The sequence below is a fragment of the Xenopus laevis genome, chromosome 9_10S, assembly GCF_017654675.1.
Source record: "Xenopus laevis strain J_2021 chromosome 9_10S, Xenopus_laevis_v10.1, whole genome shotgun sequence".
Classification (NCBI taxonomy): Eukaryota; Metazoa; Chordata; class Amphibia; order Anura; family Pipidae; genus Xenopus; species Xenopus laevis.
In genome coordinates, this window is record NC_054388.1 from 37851388 (window position 1) to 37868508 (window position 17121).

The window sequence follows — 17121 nt, forward strand, 5'->3', positions numbered from 1 at the left end:
TCGAAGTACCCAAAAAAATACTTCGAAATTCAAATATTTTTCATTCGAATCCTTCACTCGAGTTTAGTAAATCTGCCCCGTAGTGTCAAAGGCCCCCTTGTCTGTTTAGGGATGGTTTCTCTACCTTAACATGAATAGCCTCTTTTTTACCTCTTTAAACCAACAGTTATCTCTGTCCAAAATGCGAACATTGCTATCTTCAAAGGAGTGTCCCTTGTCATTTAGGTGAAGAAAGTCAGCTGAGTCTTGCCCTGTAGAGTTCCGCCTCCTATTCTGGGACATCCGCTTGGGGAGCAGTTGTTTAGTCTCCCCGATGTCTAGATCTATGCACTTCAGCTGCATATGGAAATACTATGTTGTGCCTACTCTGTGTCTCAGGGCAGTTACTATCGCTGTAACTATAGAGTATTCACAACCGCTGTGAGTTTCACGTGTCACCTCTTAAAGTGTTACACTGCTCCATACTGATTGGATTACTGGAAGAGTTTAGCATCTGTTTCCCCTCCTTTTGCCTAAAAGATGTATTAGAGCTCACTCTTAAAATCATTAGAAATCTAGTCTATCTCCATGTAGAATTTGTGCAAAAGTCAGTTATTTTGTTAGATCTGCTAGAAAAGGAAGCCCCCTGTAAGATATAGTGGATCATTCATCTGACACCCAACTGCTGCATGAAGACAGAATGAAGAGAAACAGATGTGGAGAGGGGGGTAGAGAACGTAAACTTGATTTAAAAAAAAAATGCAGAATTTTTAATTGATTGTATTTAGAAAGTTTCTTACTTTAGTATAATGAAGCTATTAAATTTTCATTTTCACAATAGTTCCCCTTTAAGAAAAAGTTGGTCTGGGGAAATAAGATGTCCACATGAACAGAAGCATCGAGGGAGAAGGGACTGTTGTTCTTGCTTTCTAAATGAGATGTAGTCATAACAGCATGCAGTGACAAGAATAATTAGTAAGATTTTAAGTTCATTTGCTTTAAACACCCTTTTTGCTGCAAAAAGTTTTTTTATTGGCAATGAAAATATATTTATTGATAAATTAAGCTAGCTCAATCAAACACACTGATCCTGTCCTTCTCCTCAGAACAGAGGGAGGGGTCAATGGGGGAGACTAAAATGAAAAATTGTCCACTTTACTTTAACATAAAAGGCGGCCTGACAAATATAAACGTACTTATAAATACTACTTTTAAGTGAAAGATTTTAAGAAAAATATACACAACTTCTAGAAAAAGTCCCCCTTAGCTTTTTTTTTTTTGCAGGACACTCCAAATCAAAAGCTGCCCCACAGTGAATTTTCTGTATATACAGACCTGTAGCATTAGTGGTCAACATAAATAACATGGGAAAAATATAGATTATATTAAACAACGGTATGTCACACCATCAGCAAGCTGTTTTGAGTGTTCATAGGTTAAAGGAAGGGACAACAATGCTGTTGGGATTTAATAAATTAAAAAACAGACAGATGTGGCAATGCATAGTCCTTCCTCTACAATGATGCACAAGAAAAGCCACAATTAGAAATAGAGGTGACGTGAAGCGATTTATCTTATGAAAAGATGGCACAAAGGTTGTCTTTGGAGAAAGCTATTGCTTGCTTACACACTACACTCCAGGAGTTGAACCTGAAAGCAGATAAATTGGTTGCTGATGACCTATTATTAAAGCCCTGTGTTTTCTCCTCTGCCCACCCCAAATAGACAGCCCTTAACCCCCACTGATAAACTTTAAAATATTCTACCCCTTTACCCATATATACACAATATATGGGTAAATGTAAGTGCTAAGACCAGACTATAACCTCTCACTGCATGATTTTTTTGCAGTAATGAGAGGCTTTATTTTCTAATTAATATATAGTACTTGATTGGTAATACAAAGCCATCGTCTTTGCAAAATAACTGATTTTCTTGCATTTCAAACAGGGAATCTTTCAAAGGAATGTGGACCATAACTATACAGCCATCAGGAGCAACAACTGTTTTTTGATAATAGGGGCTGTCTGACACACACAAAAAAAGAATCCCATTCTGGCACCATTTAAAAATCCAGAGATGTGAGGCCACTAAAGTCACAGTCGAAGTTGAATAGTTCAGCTGCACCTTCGCAGGTTTGCAATCCAAAGCTGTACTCCTGTGACGAAGTAGGAGACAAGCTGATGAACTCATTGGGAAGAAGGTCTGGAATAAAATCCCGGTGATCCAGGAGGTCAGAGGGAGAAAGTGGGAGACAATTCAAGGTATAATCAAGAGGTATTTCAGTCTCAGATGGAAGGAACGGCTCTATAAAACATGACAAAGAGGTTATATAGACACAAATTAGTGAAGTGGTAGAACACAAGAAGTGAGATGTCAGTCACAAAAACATGCATTGACTGATTTTTTTTTTCAAGCCATTATCTATAATTTCCTTTGTTCAGTTCTAGAAAACCAATACCACTCATGAAATAAATCACTACACCCCTAGCTCAAAATTGATCCAAAAACTTAAATACACATAAGAGTATTCAACAATGTATCTCAGCAGAACCATCACCCAGCTTTCTGTTATATTAAATGCATAGATTATTGTATAATATTGCCGCTTAGTTGCTTGAAGACAGAAGAACTGTGCTTAAAACTTCCAGCTCGAGTTGCAGGGACAAAAAAAAGAAAAATACTCATTGGAGGATAATTTTGCATTGTAATAGGCTGCTTGCCCTAGAAACTGTGAAAATGTTTTGTTTTTTTTTTGTTTTTTTTTTTAAACAATACAACCCAGAATGGTATTGTACTACAGCTCCCAATTCACTTTAACCCTTGATAATGTTAAAGTAAGCTTGAATGTATACTCAACTAGTGTGGTTGAGAAACAATGTTTACATTTCCTCAGTTTAGTTGTTTTCAGATTGTTCACCATAAACAAAGACTTTTTTTCCCAATTACTTTCCATCTTTTATTTTGTTACCGTTTTCCAAAAATGTAAGTTTAAAGTTTAACGTTCGTGTCTCTAGCGTCTGTCTGGCAGCTCAACGATCCAGGAGAATCTGAACTGCTACAATTTGCTACATTTCGATACATTTCTTTGCAGCATCTGTGTATATTAGCAACTATTGTATCAATTCTAACAGCTGCCTATAATGAAACTGAAGAGATTCTGCTCAGCAGGGACAAACATAAGAAATGTATCAACTAAATGTACCAATTTAGAACCGTTAAAGGGTATCAATCATAACTAAAATAATTTACTGGAATTATCACCAGGATTTAAGACGCATGCGCTAATTACAATTTGAAGCCTTTTGAGAAAGTCGAAGGACGAAACGCGTCAAGGCTACTACGCCATCACTAAGCGCCTGAGGTCTGCACGCGGTGGGAAAAGATGCCGGCTACTTTTCGCACATATACCAACTGCTTGGAGATTCTTAGGAACGTGGAAGCGGTGACTGCGGGGAACATAATATTATATGTGAACTTATCACTGGAACATTGTGAGTGTATTTTTTTTGATTGTTAATTAAAATGTTTACAATTTTACACTATGTTAGCGCATTCTTATAGTGGGATGAAGTTTTAAAAGCCGCATGTAGAATCCGCTGCTGATATCGACTTTTCTTCAATGTGCATCATTCCCTAAACGTCTGTGAGTACCCCCCTATACAAATCCTCACGGTATAAGGCTCAAAAAAGTGGTTAATAAATCACAAAGACACGCATGAGTGGATATAAGGGACACTTTATTTACTATATAAGATAAATCACAAAAGGTGTGTGAGCACATTTGGAGAATACTACACCATATTGGCGAAAATCTCTCTCTTTTTTTATTTATTTTTTTCTCTGTGAGCCTGACCTCGTGCTGTAAGTGCTGGTCTCCCTCAGTGAAAGAACACATTTGACAAAGTAAGGGATTTTTTTTTTTTTTTTTAAAACTTGCAGTTTTTTTCAAAAAACTATATATGTAGTTTGATTAAATGTGTTTAGGTTGTACTGGTCAGTTTGTTAATATGTGTTTGATTTTGGCTGTGATAGGTGCCCTTTAAAGAGTCAGCGACCCCCCCCCCCCCAAGTTCCTTTAGAAGGTAAAAAATAAAACTATAAACTTCAATATTAGAAAAACGGTCACAAATAGAAAATAGAAAGTCAGTGGAAAAAGTCTATTTCTGGTGAACTGGCTGAAACCAACTGAACTGAAAAAAAAAAAAAAAGGTGTTTAAGGGAAGAGGCAATGCAATAAAATAGCAAGATATTCTGGATCCTCTACTACAAATGACTTGATTTAACAAATATTGCTCCTATTTAACTGCTATGATTGCTTTATCTGGTTTGTGCCAAACAAATACAGTTAATTCCATGAAATGCTAGCCACACAACAGTGCGTTGACAAGAGCAGCAAGGCCACATATGTTCAACATTCCATCCAATGATCTTGTAAATATACAACCCAAACAGTGCACATTGGAATTGCAAGTTATAGTCTTACTCTGGAATGCAAGGTAACACTGGCAGCCACAAATGCCAAATTAAGACCTAACTAGCAGAGACCACTCAGTACAGCCCAGGCTAAATGGTAAGCTTGCCTGTAGCCACACAAGCTGATTTCTATACAATCTGACTAATATATGGCAGATCTGTTTTATAGAGTACTTATAACAGGGGTACCAAACCTTTTTTTTTTGTACAAAAAAAAAAAAAAAAAGAGGCCGATAATAAGTGCTAATGACCAGAGGCCTAAGTGGTGTAAAGATATTTTTGCCTTGCAAGTAGCTGCACCTTTTCGTAAGAAGTAGCCCAGGCCCTGAAGGAAGTTATGAGAAGCATAAACCGTTTATGGGAAGTTATGAGAAGCATAAGCCATATATAGATTTGCTGTACAAAGCAGTTCTTAACCAGTTGCAACATGACTGCAGTTTGTGGGAATGGATTGTGTGCTCCTGTTTCACGAAGCTGATTTACAAGTTGTGCTGAAATGTCTAGACTTTCCTCTTGGCCATTTTGTAGCAACCCTAATTTCTGCTTAAAGTACACGTAAAGCCTACATTTTCCTACCATGTATATAAATTGGTCATATCTTCCCCACCCAAGCCACATAATTTGCACTGCATATACCCCTCCATTTGCCAGTGCCATCACATTTTCCCAAAACAAATAGCAGCTTTCACCCGGCAGCCATTTTTCTCTGACATCATCAGTAACCTTGATATCTGGAAACAGGACATGTATGCTGTAAAGATTTACACATGCACATACTTGGATAAAAAGTTCTGCTGGGGTTGAGCACTGTAATGGTTAAGTGGAGCTCAGGAGAGATGGTTAGGAGAAAAAAAAATAGGATCAGACAGCTAGTGTTACTATGGGAACCAGTAATGCTCTCTCTTTATAGGCTGTTAGACTGGAGGGTGTGTCAAGTAATTGAGCTGAGACGAACGGTGCATGCTCAAAAGTCAAAGCAAATTCCTGGGGGAGGGGGCCGAGTGGGTTAGAGGAGGAGAAGGGTTTCTAAGTGATTAAGGGGATGCTGCAGCCTTACTGTTAACCTTTTAACAACCAGAGTTGCAGGTATCTAAAGATTTCAAAGACGCGGTTTACCTATTACATTTTTCGTGGACGGGGGCTTACATGTCCTTTAATCAGGTGATTTATTGTACTGTGCTACAGTCCTGTTTATGGTTACACCTTTCAAAGTCACTACATATATTTGTGATGTAAAATACAACTTCTCCTTAAGCAGACACAGCATCCATAAATTTTCAAATTAGATTATCAGTAAAAACTAGGGATGCACCGAATCCACTATTCTGGATTCTGGGTTTGGCCGAATCTTTCGCAAAAGTTTTGGTCGAATACCGAATCCGAATATGCAATTTAGGGGTAGGAAGGGGAAAACATTTTTTAATTCCTCATTTTGTGCTAAAAAGTAACGCGATTTCCCTCCCTGCCCCTAATTTGCATATGTAAATTAGGATTCAGATTTGGTTTGGCCGTGCAGAGGTATTCGACGAATTCTGCCCGAATCGGATCCTGGATTTGGTGCATCCCTAGTAAAAACAAAAAAAAATGATGATTAAACATGTGATAGGTGCATAATACATCTCTTACCTTGCATGTCAGACAGCAGCCCAAGCCCCATTTCAAGCATAGGGGTAGAAACATGTGATTTCTCTTTAGGTTGGACAGGCAAGGGCTCTGCTTCGATAATGGGCAAGGGCTCTGCTTGGCTAGTTTTTGTGGGACTTGTGACTGGGCTGCACACACCAGAACTGTCATCAGGGCAAAGAAATACATCAATGGGTCCTTGTGTGCTTTTTAGAGACATCTGAAAGGCCTGGAAATAAGCAAATACAATCTGACTTAAAAACAAACAGAATACAACCGTTTACTAGAAATCCTCCATTTAACAGCAGTATTTTTTTCAAGGTTTGTTCCAAATGTTTACCTCCACAACTGCTACTTTACATTCCATTTAATTCAGAGTATTACCAGTCCATCCTTTACTGTGAATTAATCATTTAACTCATGCTTTCAAATAAGCCTTCCGTTAAACTACTGTTGCTGCAGATGTAAATCCAAATTATTTCCTCCCCAGCAAGGTATCTAGCAGTGTGGGAAATGACAAGTAATACAAAATTTTATTTGTTTATATCTAGCGAACATTTGTTTTTAATTACATGATCTTTCCTCCTTTAAGATTTGGCAGCATTAAGAATTTAGGTAAATTATTTCAATAGATGATGCACCACCAAATTAGAAATGGTACTTAGTAGCTGCAAATCTGGTTTTATCTCATTTGGACTGTATGAAGACTTTTTAATTGGCTGCATACGCAAAACCAAAAATAGTCAGGAAAGATATAAAATCTATTATCCAGAATCCCTGGGATTTTCTGAATAAGGGATCTTTCCCTAATTTGCATCTCCAGTCTAAGCCTTAAATCCTGCTTTAAAATAGATCAAATAGGAATGTATTACCACCAGTATGGATTAATACCACAAAGGTAGGCCTAAGTACAAGGTATTATTACATATTAGTTATTAGTTTTATAAAAAATTTAATTTATGGAAGATGACCTTCCCACAATCCAGTGCTTTCTTTGCAACCATACCTTTATCATAACCGTGTATGTTATAAGTGAATGCATATGGAGCATGTTGGTTAAGAATGACTTTTTAAATTATTACTTCTCACTGGGCACAATAGCCAGGAAAGTTACCTCAGAAGGATCTGAAATACACATATCTGTGTCTGGAGGACACCTCATCACCATTAACATGCGTTCAGATGGATCTGCAATGCTCCGAAGGTCCTGACAAGTCACATACCCATAAGTGAATAAGTGGGTGTCAAGGATAAACAAATTATCACTTCAAATTACATAAATTGCTTACTTGCAACAGAACAATGAACCAAAATGTATCGTATTATAAAGCAAGTATAAGTATTCTAGTATACAAAAAGAGAGAGAGAGAGAGAGAGAGAGAGAGAGAGAGAGAGAGAGAGAGAGAGAGAGAGAGAGAGAGAGAGAGAGAGAGAGAGAGAGAGACAGACACCTGGTATTCCCTACCACTCAGTTGAACTGAAAAAGCCACTTTGGTTAGTGTAAATGGTTTCAATAATACTAGAACAGCCATTTCTTAGCCAACCCTGTTTGTTTCCTTGGATAGAAAGCCTGATGTCAACGTAAGTTGATAGCAAGCAAGGAGAGAGTGGAAAAGTGATCTTTTTTTTAAAAAATTGTATACTCTGTTGACACAAACTAGCATGAAATTATAATTGTTTTTCAGATACATCACAATACAGATGGGTAAATTTCCATGCATAGAATCAGCATACCTTCATATTCAGAGATATGTTCTAGGGATGAGAACGTGGCTATACAAATTTCATTTAAAGGGAAAGACAGAATTACATTCAATGATGTAGACAGCAATACTCTAAAACAGGAATCCCCAACCTTATATACCTGTGAGCTTCATATGTAAGAAGAGTTGGGGAGCATGAAAAAGGTTCCTGGGGTGCCAAGTTAGGGCTGTGATAGGCTCCCTATGTGGACTACCAGCATATAGGAGCTGATTTTTATGCAACCAAAACTTGCCTCCTTGAATTAAAAAAGCACCTCCTTTAAGGCCAGAGGCCAACATCCCAGGGGTTGGTGAGCAAGATTTTGCTCACAAGCCCCTGATTGGTGGTTATCACTATTATAAAATAATCAGCAATATTTGGCTTCTATTTTTGTGGGGGTTAAGTGATATTTTTGAATGCTTATCTTTATGTTGAAGCACTCTTACTCATCTTCCAGTCTGCCTAGTTTAAAAAACAAAACAAAAAGTTGACACTAAATACAGATTTAATAAATGAGTCGTACTTAGCATAAAATTATGCAACATGGGTATTTTCCTTGTACGCGAGATGAGAAAAACACAGGCGGTATTCCTGCTATGGGTAGTTCCCAGTTTGGCTGGCTACATCCCTTGCAATAAATCTTGCCATAGTGCACCAAAGTTTTCTGGCAAGTTTGCAGTTGATTTTAAACCATCAGGCTATATCTGAGACAGTAGCACCTTTGGCAAGTTAACAAACACCTTCAGAAAGATGGAAAGCACCCAAGCCTCACATACTTACATAAGCTTTACTTACATAAAACATGACAGAATTATGAGGGCTTAATTTGCCACAATTACTGCAAAACAGATTCATTGTGCAGATTATTTTGCGTTACAAAAGATAAAACAATCCATGCCCTGTTATTTTAACCCAATTCTTGCTCAGCCACAAAAACTGTATTTAGACAACAACGAAAAGGATATTCATGATTCTCATCATCTTCTTTAAACAATTTCAACTGAGTGTTGCACATGTGAATAAGTTCGTCCAACTGTTTCTCTTGGTCCTCTAATTTCTGGCACTCCTTCAACACACTCTGGAATCTGCTGCTGTATTCCACAGATGACGTATACCCTCTGAAACAGAAGTAACATTTTTACTTAAAATAAAAAACAAAACAAAACACATTACTACAAATACAAGATACACTTTAATAGTTGGCTATAACACGCATACATGTAACAAGCTCTATGGAAGAAGTTCTCCTTTTGCACCACACTAATTAAGGCCGTCTGCACTGGAAGCTTCCTACTGGTGCGATACATATATTTTCCCTAATTGAATTGCAGGCTAGCACACGTCTCCGGTGGTGGAAACAATTTTAATGTGACAGAGTCCCATTAAGTTGTACTGTTTGCTCCTAGCTTTTACAAAAGTCAATTTAAGTCTTTGTACACTATAGAAGTTCTAGTTTGTAAAAGAGATCAGGACGGAAGCATAACGAAAAACTGACAAGTAATACAAGTCAGAGAAAGGGTATGTGGAATATAAAGCAATCAGATACTCACAGCCATTGTATGTGGTTTTTGTTTTTTTTAGCGATTAAATGGATCCCTTCCAATACATTGGTGATGTCGTATATCCTTCTTTTCTGCACATTCAGCACCTGGGCAGCCAAGTTCAGATCCACCACTCCATCTGTAGATTGACTTAGCAGTTCCAGAAAACGTTTGGTTGTTAGATGCAGGGATGTATCATACCGAGACCGCTCGCCTGGGGATTTCAACGCTACAAATATGAGGTATTTAAGAAACATAAAATAATTTATTAATATAATGATTCAGGTAATAAACGCAGAACTAAACCGAAAGCTTACATTTGGTTGGACAATGAAAACTATGAACTATTTTCCACTCCACCAGCTATTTATCCAAAGTAAGAAGGGTTACATGCAGAGAGATATTCTGAGACAACATCCCTTCATTTGGAATAGTGGATTTTGGATTATTAGCCGTTTGGAATTTTACCAGCTATCTGGATGCAAGGTTCAAAATTTCCTTAGCAACAAGGTAGTGTTTTGAAAGAGAGACTGGAAAATGAATAGAAGAGGGACTGAATAAAAAGATGTTATAAAAATTAACAATAAAATTGGAGCCTATCAGTCATTTTTTTGGCTCCCGAGATCAGTGACCTTCCTTTGCAAGCTGGAAAGAAGAGCAGAAGGAGGCACAAGTTTAAAACTATATATAAAATTCATAATGAAGACAAACTGAAAATTTATTGAGATACAAAACGAAGACTGACTGAAATTTTATTGAGAATAGACCTTGCGATAGCATAGTAAAATTTAACCTAAAAGAGAACAACCCTCTTTAAGAAACCATTGCTTTTTCAGCAGCTCTTTGTTTTTTTCTAGAGAATTTAGTTTCATTCATTATCCTTCCACTGGCATTTCTTATTCTCATTTTCCAACAGCACAGTAAATAGGCTTCTGACTCTCTAAACTGTTAAGACTTTGCTGCATTGGGGTGTGGAAAATCCACATGTCACCCAAATGTTTTCCCACCGGGTAACAATATCAGAGCTGTCAACTGTCCCAGATTTTTTGGGACTCTAACAAAAATCCTCCAGTCTCCTGACACTGATCAAGATACCCCCCCCAACTCTCACTGCCATGTGCAGTATTCATTCATTGACATCACGTGTGCGCATGCAACAAGTCAGAATGATCCCTTAAAAATAACTGGCAATGCATTTTCAAGTGATTGTCACCAAAACCATGAGAGCACCTGCACGTTCATGTGTGTGAAAATTTGTAATAGGAACAGCTACAAAGAAATATTCTGAAATGTGCTTTCAGATAAGGCAAATAAGCAGTCCCAAATGAACTTGACCCACACAGTCTGCTATACACATTTAAACTAACCTTTCAGAGGTCTTTTGCCCTTCCCACGGGGAGTCTGTAGTCCTTCTTGACTGTATCTGGATACAGTTTCCAAATCTAACTTCCTCTTTACCTGAAAAAAAAAAAAGTTGTCATGTAAGATTAGTATGATGAAGGGCCATCTAAAGGCGTTATGCAATAGCCTTCGTTTTAAAGTAATTAACTTAATGGGGGACTTTGCCAAATAGTTACAAAAATAATTACCCTCATAACACATGATCTAAGATATGCTATAACGAATCACAGGATTAGCTTAAGGTGAACTGAATAATGTTAGGTAGTCAGGAATAGCAATTTTCAGATTTTTGTTGCCGAGTCCTTCAGTTTGGCAGTGCACATTTACAGGAGAAAATCGAGTAAACCTACAGTCCACTGAGATGCCTCTGTATAATGGGGTGCTCTTTATCTAAAAAGATAAGCTACACCTAGGGGAAGGGGTTTTTTGTTTATACAGAGGGTTTTTTTATTGGATTACTGGTTTGATTTTTTTTGGCATCAGGAAGTATAATAAGGTATTACATTTTTACAGTTTAGAGCAAGACTAACAAAAAAAAAAAAAAAAAAAAAAAAAAAAGATTTTTCAGGTTTAAAATAGGCAAAAGTATGTTCAGCACAAACCCCATTCAATAAGCCAATGTTGTAAACGGTATCCCTTTAACAGTGTACCATCATGAGATGAAGAATTAAAAACAAAAATTTAGGTTCAGGCACGTTTCACTTTTAAGGTTTATATTTTGATATTCTGGGGTGTGGAATAGAAACTGAAATCTCGCCTCTGGAGAAAAAGAGAACACACGACCAGTGACATTATCTAAGGAACATAGAAGCAGTGACCATCAACTCCTGTTGCTATAAGAAGGAAAGCTACCGAGGTAGTTTATTGCCAATAGGTTAGCCACAATAGTGCAAGCTATAAAACTATTTTTTCTGCAGAATGCTTTACCATACCTTAAACAAACTGAGAACTTGTAGAGCTGTTTACTAAGATAGCAGCTGCCATATTAGCTTGCTGTGACATCACTTCCTGCCTGCGTCTCTCCCTGCTCAGTCATAGCTCTGGGCTCAGAGCGAGGGAAGGGTAAGAGGAGCAAACTGAGCATGCTCACGCTCAAGACCTGGAACAGGAAGTCTGATACAGAAGCCCATGTATACACAATAGAAGAAAAGAAATGTGGTGTTTCTTTTGACAGAGCAACATTACTTTGAGGGTTTACCGGTGTATTTATATAGACTTTTCTAAAAAGGTTACTTAATTTTAGCCTTTCCCTTAACAAGTAAAAGGTTCAAATGAACTGAATTGCAAGAATGGCAAATACTGCCAACATTTATGCTTCTGGTGCACACACAAGGTTTCCCTACCACAAAATTTTAGGAGGTACAGAAAAGCCTGATAACAGTCTTTGCGGTCCTTCAGATTAATGGAAACTGCCTGTAACCACGCTGTGGAGGAATAGCAAGCATGGACTTTTAAAGTGGAATTGATTGAGATGGGCGCATGCTCATTTTGCAATGGTCCTAGTGGAGCTTTTTTCTTGAAACCACTCGCTTATGGTTTAACAGTTGTTCCCACCCCAGCCCATACTGGTTTCCCAAGTCAAGAGCGTAGGAGGGACATTCCTACAACTCAACTTGTCTTTTACCCAATGGTTAGGCTGAAATGATGCTTGTTTGTTAACTCTTTCTGTGCATGTTAGAACCTGTATCTAAGAGCTCCTAAGCTGCACTAGCTTCCAACAGCTGAACAAAACAGACCCTGCATCTGCAGTACAGATAGTATGAACGCAAGATTTAGTAGTTTTCAAAGGCATGCGAACCAACCCACAACTGCATAATGGACAAACTTAATGCTCTCATCAATAAGGAATCCCCTTCTGAGCGTTACTTGGTCACATTACAAAACTACTCACGCCTGTCCATTGGAAGCATTAGCTGAATCAGTGCAGTCTAGAATTTTCTATATCTTGGGTCAATTAATCTCTTTCATTTGGATAAGAGGCTGACATTGTTAAAGGGATACTGTCATGGGAAAACATGTTTTTTTTTTCAAAACGCATCAGTTAATATTGCTGCCCCAGCAGACTTCTGCACTGAAATTCTATTCTCAAAAGAGCAAACAGATTTTTTTTTTATATTCACTTTTGAAATCGGACATGGGGCTAGACATATTGTCAGTTTCCCAGCTGCCCCCAGTCATGTGACTTGCGCCTGCACGTTATGATGGAACTACTTTCTGCCAGGCTGTTATCTCTCCTCAGTGGGGCTTGTCTCAGTGGGACTTGGCTTTTACTATTGAGTGTTGTTCTTAGATCTACCAGGGAACTGTTATATTGTGTTAAGCTGGCCATTGATGCAAAGATCAGATCGTTCAAATCCTTGAACGATCGAACTTCCCCATCTCCCGACCTGCCACTAACCATTCAGATCAAATAAATTAGTAAAAGAAAAGATCAGCCAGTGTTCTGCCCCTGACAGCAATCGTACAATAGTTATGTCCGACAAAAGCTGGTGACAGTCTGCCATTGAAAATTGTCCGGTCAGCAATACATGCAGAGAAATCGGCAGGCAACAGAAATCTTTTAACCTGGCCGATCGACCAAACGACCGATCTCTGTGGGACGAAAAAGGTCGGGACTCTCCAGACACAGTCCGAAAATCGTACGAATCCAGGATTCATATGATCGAATCTTTGCATCTATGGCCAGCTTTAGGGAGCTGCTATCTGGTTACCTTCCCATTGTTCTTTTGTAAGGCTGCTAGGGGGGAGGGGGTGATATTCCAACTTGCAGTACAGCAGTAAAGAGTGACTGAAGTTTATCAGAGCACAAGTCACATGACTGGAGGCAGCTGGGAAACGGACAATCTGAAAAATGGATTTCAGTGCAGAATTCTGCTGGAGAAGCACATGTTCTCCCATGACAGCATCCCTTTAAACAATTGTCATAAAGAGCAGTCTATGGTGATCACCTTCCTCACAGGGGCCATATCTGAACGTGAACCTCCGACATGACGGCACTGAGCTAGACGATGAAGTAAAATAGCCTACAGGTCATGGATTATAAATAAATGCAGCTCATTCATTCTTAGTATGTTATAGATTGGCCAGTTATAGCAATCTTTCAACTGGTCTTCATTTGTTTTTTTATTTTAGTTTAATTACTTGCTTTCTTTTTATAACTCTTTCCAGCATAAATATGAGGTTCAAATATACCAGTAGCCAAAAAGCTAGGCTACAATATAATGATAACATACCACTTATTTTTCTATTCAGATTTTCTCTATTCTATTCATAGTCCAGTCTCTCATTCAAAGCACTGCCTGGATGAGAGGGTAATTTGGACCGTAGCAACTCAATTGTGGAAATTCCAAACTGGAACAAAATGCTAAAACCATTCAAAAACAACATGAAAAAAGATGAAGAGTCCAAGAATCTCTCTCCATCACAAAAAAGTTAAAGGTGAACAATCCCTGTAATAAACACACCTTGCCATATCAGACACCGTGTTTAAAGGAATTGTTCAGTGTAAAAATAAAAACTGGGTAAATAGAATTTTTTCTTTCAGGGCTGAAGCAACTTCTACCCAAGCCAAGATGTTTTTCAATGCATACTTGCAAACAAGCAAGCCTCGCTGCTCATGTAGACACACAAGTAGACACACATAAGATACAAATTTGTGCTGCTTGGTGTGCTTTCCTAATACTACAGCAGTGCTCCAGATGACAGTCCTGCTTATTTCTGCAGCTGAGAGATAAAGAGCACTTTAAACACATTATACAGGAGAGAGAAAAAAGGAACAAACCACATTTACAACTACCACTGCAGCAGATCAAAAGGGAAAGAGACCCTTCATTTTACAAAGTTGAGCACCATGAATAGAACAGCCATAATGGCATTTTTTATTTTAAATAAAATAAAGAAAGTTACCGGTGGGCGTCCAAGAGCAGGCCTCTGTGCAGTGTACGACGTTGAAGGACCCTGAGGGGTGGTAAAGAGCATTAACTCTGCCTCACTGAGACCAGGGTTTCCAGCAGCTTCAGCAGGGACATCAGGGGTAGATATAATAACAATCTGCTGTTCAGCCACCTGGAAGGTTCCAGCTTCCCAGAGAGCCCCCAGATCTCCTTCACTGCAGCTATAAGACACCCCAAACTCCTGGGACATGATCAGATGGTGGTGTTCATCTTCATTTCAAGAGTTCCCATAACAGAAGAAACACTTGGATAACAGCCGATAACACGAATGGGCCCTAAGCTTTAATCAACAATCCCCCTTGGGTGGGACCAGGGGAAAATGGAAATGGGTGCGCAGGTGATGACAGAGTTGGCAAAAACATCATGGAACATCCAGATTCAGATCCAGTCCCAAAATAAAGGCCATTTCAACATATCCATAGCCACTCAAATACAAGTTTTCCAAACTGCCAAAATCTTTAAAACCAACCGAGTTTCTGCTTGGTCATTCCCAGAGGCTGCACCTTTAAAGAAATGATCACAACGTTGGTCGCCTCTGATAAGCAAACTTGAAGAAGGAGGTTGGACAGTCGTCTTTTTATGATGTTCTTGTCAAAATATGGAAGCCCTTGGGAGCCGCTGGCAGCAAGTCGAAGCCCAAAAGAATGTGTATAAAAGGGCCAGTGAAATTCACTATTTTAAAGCGACACTACAAGTTCCCAGAACAAAAAACGAAAAATCGAAGTACTCAGAAAAAAAGCATGCTATAAGTGCTCAGAGCAAAATGCACTTAGTTTAAGAGGCACTGAAAATGCCCCTCATAAAATAGGCAGCGCGGGGCATTTAATGGACCCCAGTGCAAGGAATATAATATATAAAACACTTAAAAACTTCCAAAAATAAAGAAAAAAAATGATCCAAGTAGAGGAAAGGCCAAGTGGGTAAAATGAGTGCATGAGACATGAAAAATACAAAGTCTGATATAAATATGGGTGTAAAGTGCTTGAACAAATCCAGAGCAAAGCAGAAAAGCACCAAGTCAAATGTTAATTAGTAGAAAAAGTTAGTAAAAGTCCAGGGGTGCAGAAATGAATGTACTGAAAGGGAGCAGCGTGAATGAGTCAGTGTGATGGTTCCCTCCCATAAAAGGCTCATTGTTGAGTCAAGTCCTGAGGTACCAACACACTTCCCCACAAAACATTGGTTCCGGATGGACCAGGTAGCACGGGGGTCCTGAAAGAACAAACAGCAGCCACCGCCGCCCCTCGATTTCTCTCTGCTGCACCCACACTTGCTATTGTTATCGCCTTCCAGCTGATCCCCCAGTCTCCCTCAGCTCGCCCATTTGCGCGCCAATTCCTTTTTTGCCGCGAAACCGTCCACAACGTCAGCGGCAGCACGCTATTGGCCACAGCGGAAACGCCTGGCGCGCCTTATTGGCAGGCTGGTGTTTGGAAGCAGCTGGCGGGAAAGAGTAGCGGTGAAGGAGAGGTGGCAAAACCAATCAGATTGCGCAAAAAAGAAAACAAGTGAGGCGATTGGTTAGGACACGTAAGGGGTAGGCGAGACAGGAAAAATATGCTCATTTCCTAGAGAGCTTTGAAAGAGAGATAGAGGCGGGTGAATGGGAAGAGTTGTTTGTTAGTGAGTAGGCAGGGACAACAAATCTAAATATCACATTCCTTTCTAAGAAGACGGCTTGGCCTTATTCCTGGAGGGAAACGAAGTGATAAATTAGGGACAACATAAAACTTCTTTCATTCCTGATTCTGTGTTTTAAACATCATTAAATAGAAATAAAATGAGCTTATGTGACCATGGCTACCCAGTTTCATGTGGTATACTTTAGTTTTGTAGGAAAATACTAGAACTAATTGAAACTGGGGCCTCAAAGCTTTGGTAAAGGGTCAAATCAAACTCTTACCCCCCAGCCCCATGCTTACTTTCAGTGTATCAATGTGAAGCAAAGTCATGTTTCTGAGACAGTACGTAGAAAAGATTTGACGAGCACTCCATTCACCCGTTCGATTAAAAGAAGTAAATGATTATTTAAACATATTAAAAACATCAGAGACAGTAGCCACAGTTCTGCAGTGTTTACTTATACAGTCATATGGAATAGTTTGGGAAACCCTCTTAATTCTTTGGAGTTTTGTTTATCATTGGCTGAGCTTTCCTTTTAATATAGAACATGCCTTATCGAATAGCCAACATGAATTATATACGAATATGAATTAAGTGGGTGAGAAATGTGGTACTGTTTGTGGTGTTTCATTTGGTAGTTAAGCAGAGTGAGGGTAGGCTTCTCGAAAGAAGTGCGATTTAAGAGATTTCTTGAAAGCAGAAAGTTTGGGAGAAAGTTGGACAGACCATGGGAGAGAGTTCCAGAGGAGGGGTGCAGCCCTTGCAAAGTCTTGAATGCGAGC

The 17121-nt window shown here is 38.9% G+C and overlaps 1 protein-coding gene across 1 annotated transcript; it reads right to left on the reverse strand.

The window, feature by feature from the left end:
• Positions 1 to 971: 971 nt before the first annotated feature.
• Positions 972 to 16111, reverse strand: e2f1.S (E2F transcription factor 1 S homeolog). The gene is made up of 7 exons (XM_018238467.2): positions 14670 to 16111; positions 10730 to 10820; positions 9372 to 9591; positions 8787 to 8939; positions 7193 to 7307; positions 6082 to 6307; positions 972 to 2286 (listed from the first exon to the last, which is right to left on the reverse strand). The coding sequence occupies exons 1-7, from the start codon at positions 14904 to 14906 to the stop codon at positions 2045 to 2047; spliced, it is 1284 nt and encodes a 427-aa protein (XP_018093956.1). The 5' UTR covers positions 14907 to 16111; the 3' UTR covers positions 972 to 2044.
• Between the last annotated feature and the right edge of the window lie 1010 nt (positions 16112 to 17121).

Bases quoted from the DNA above. Each gene is read 5' to 3' on its own strand.
- e2f1.S (XM_018238467.2), bottom strand. From the start codon at position 14,906: ATGTCCCAGGAGTTTGGGGTGTCTTATAGCTGCAGTGAAGGAGATCTG. The intron at 8,940-9,371 runs GTGAGTATCTGA...CTTCTGTTTCAG, and splicing joins AAAAACCACATACAATGGCT to AGGGTATACGTCATCTGTGG. The intron at 2,287-6,081 runs GTAAGAGATGTA...CATGTTTTATAG, and splicing joins GCTGCTGTCTGACATGCAAG to AGCCGTTCCTTCCATCTGAG.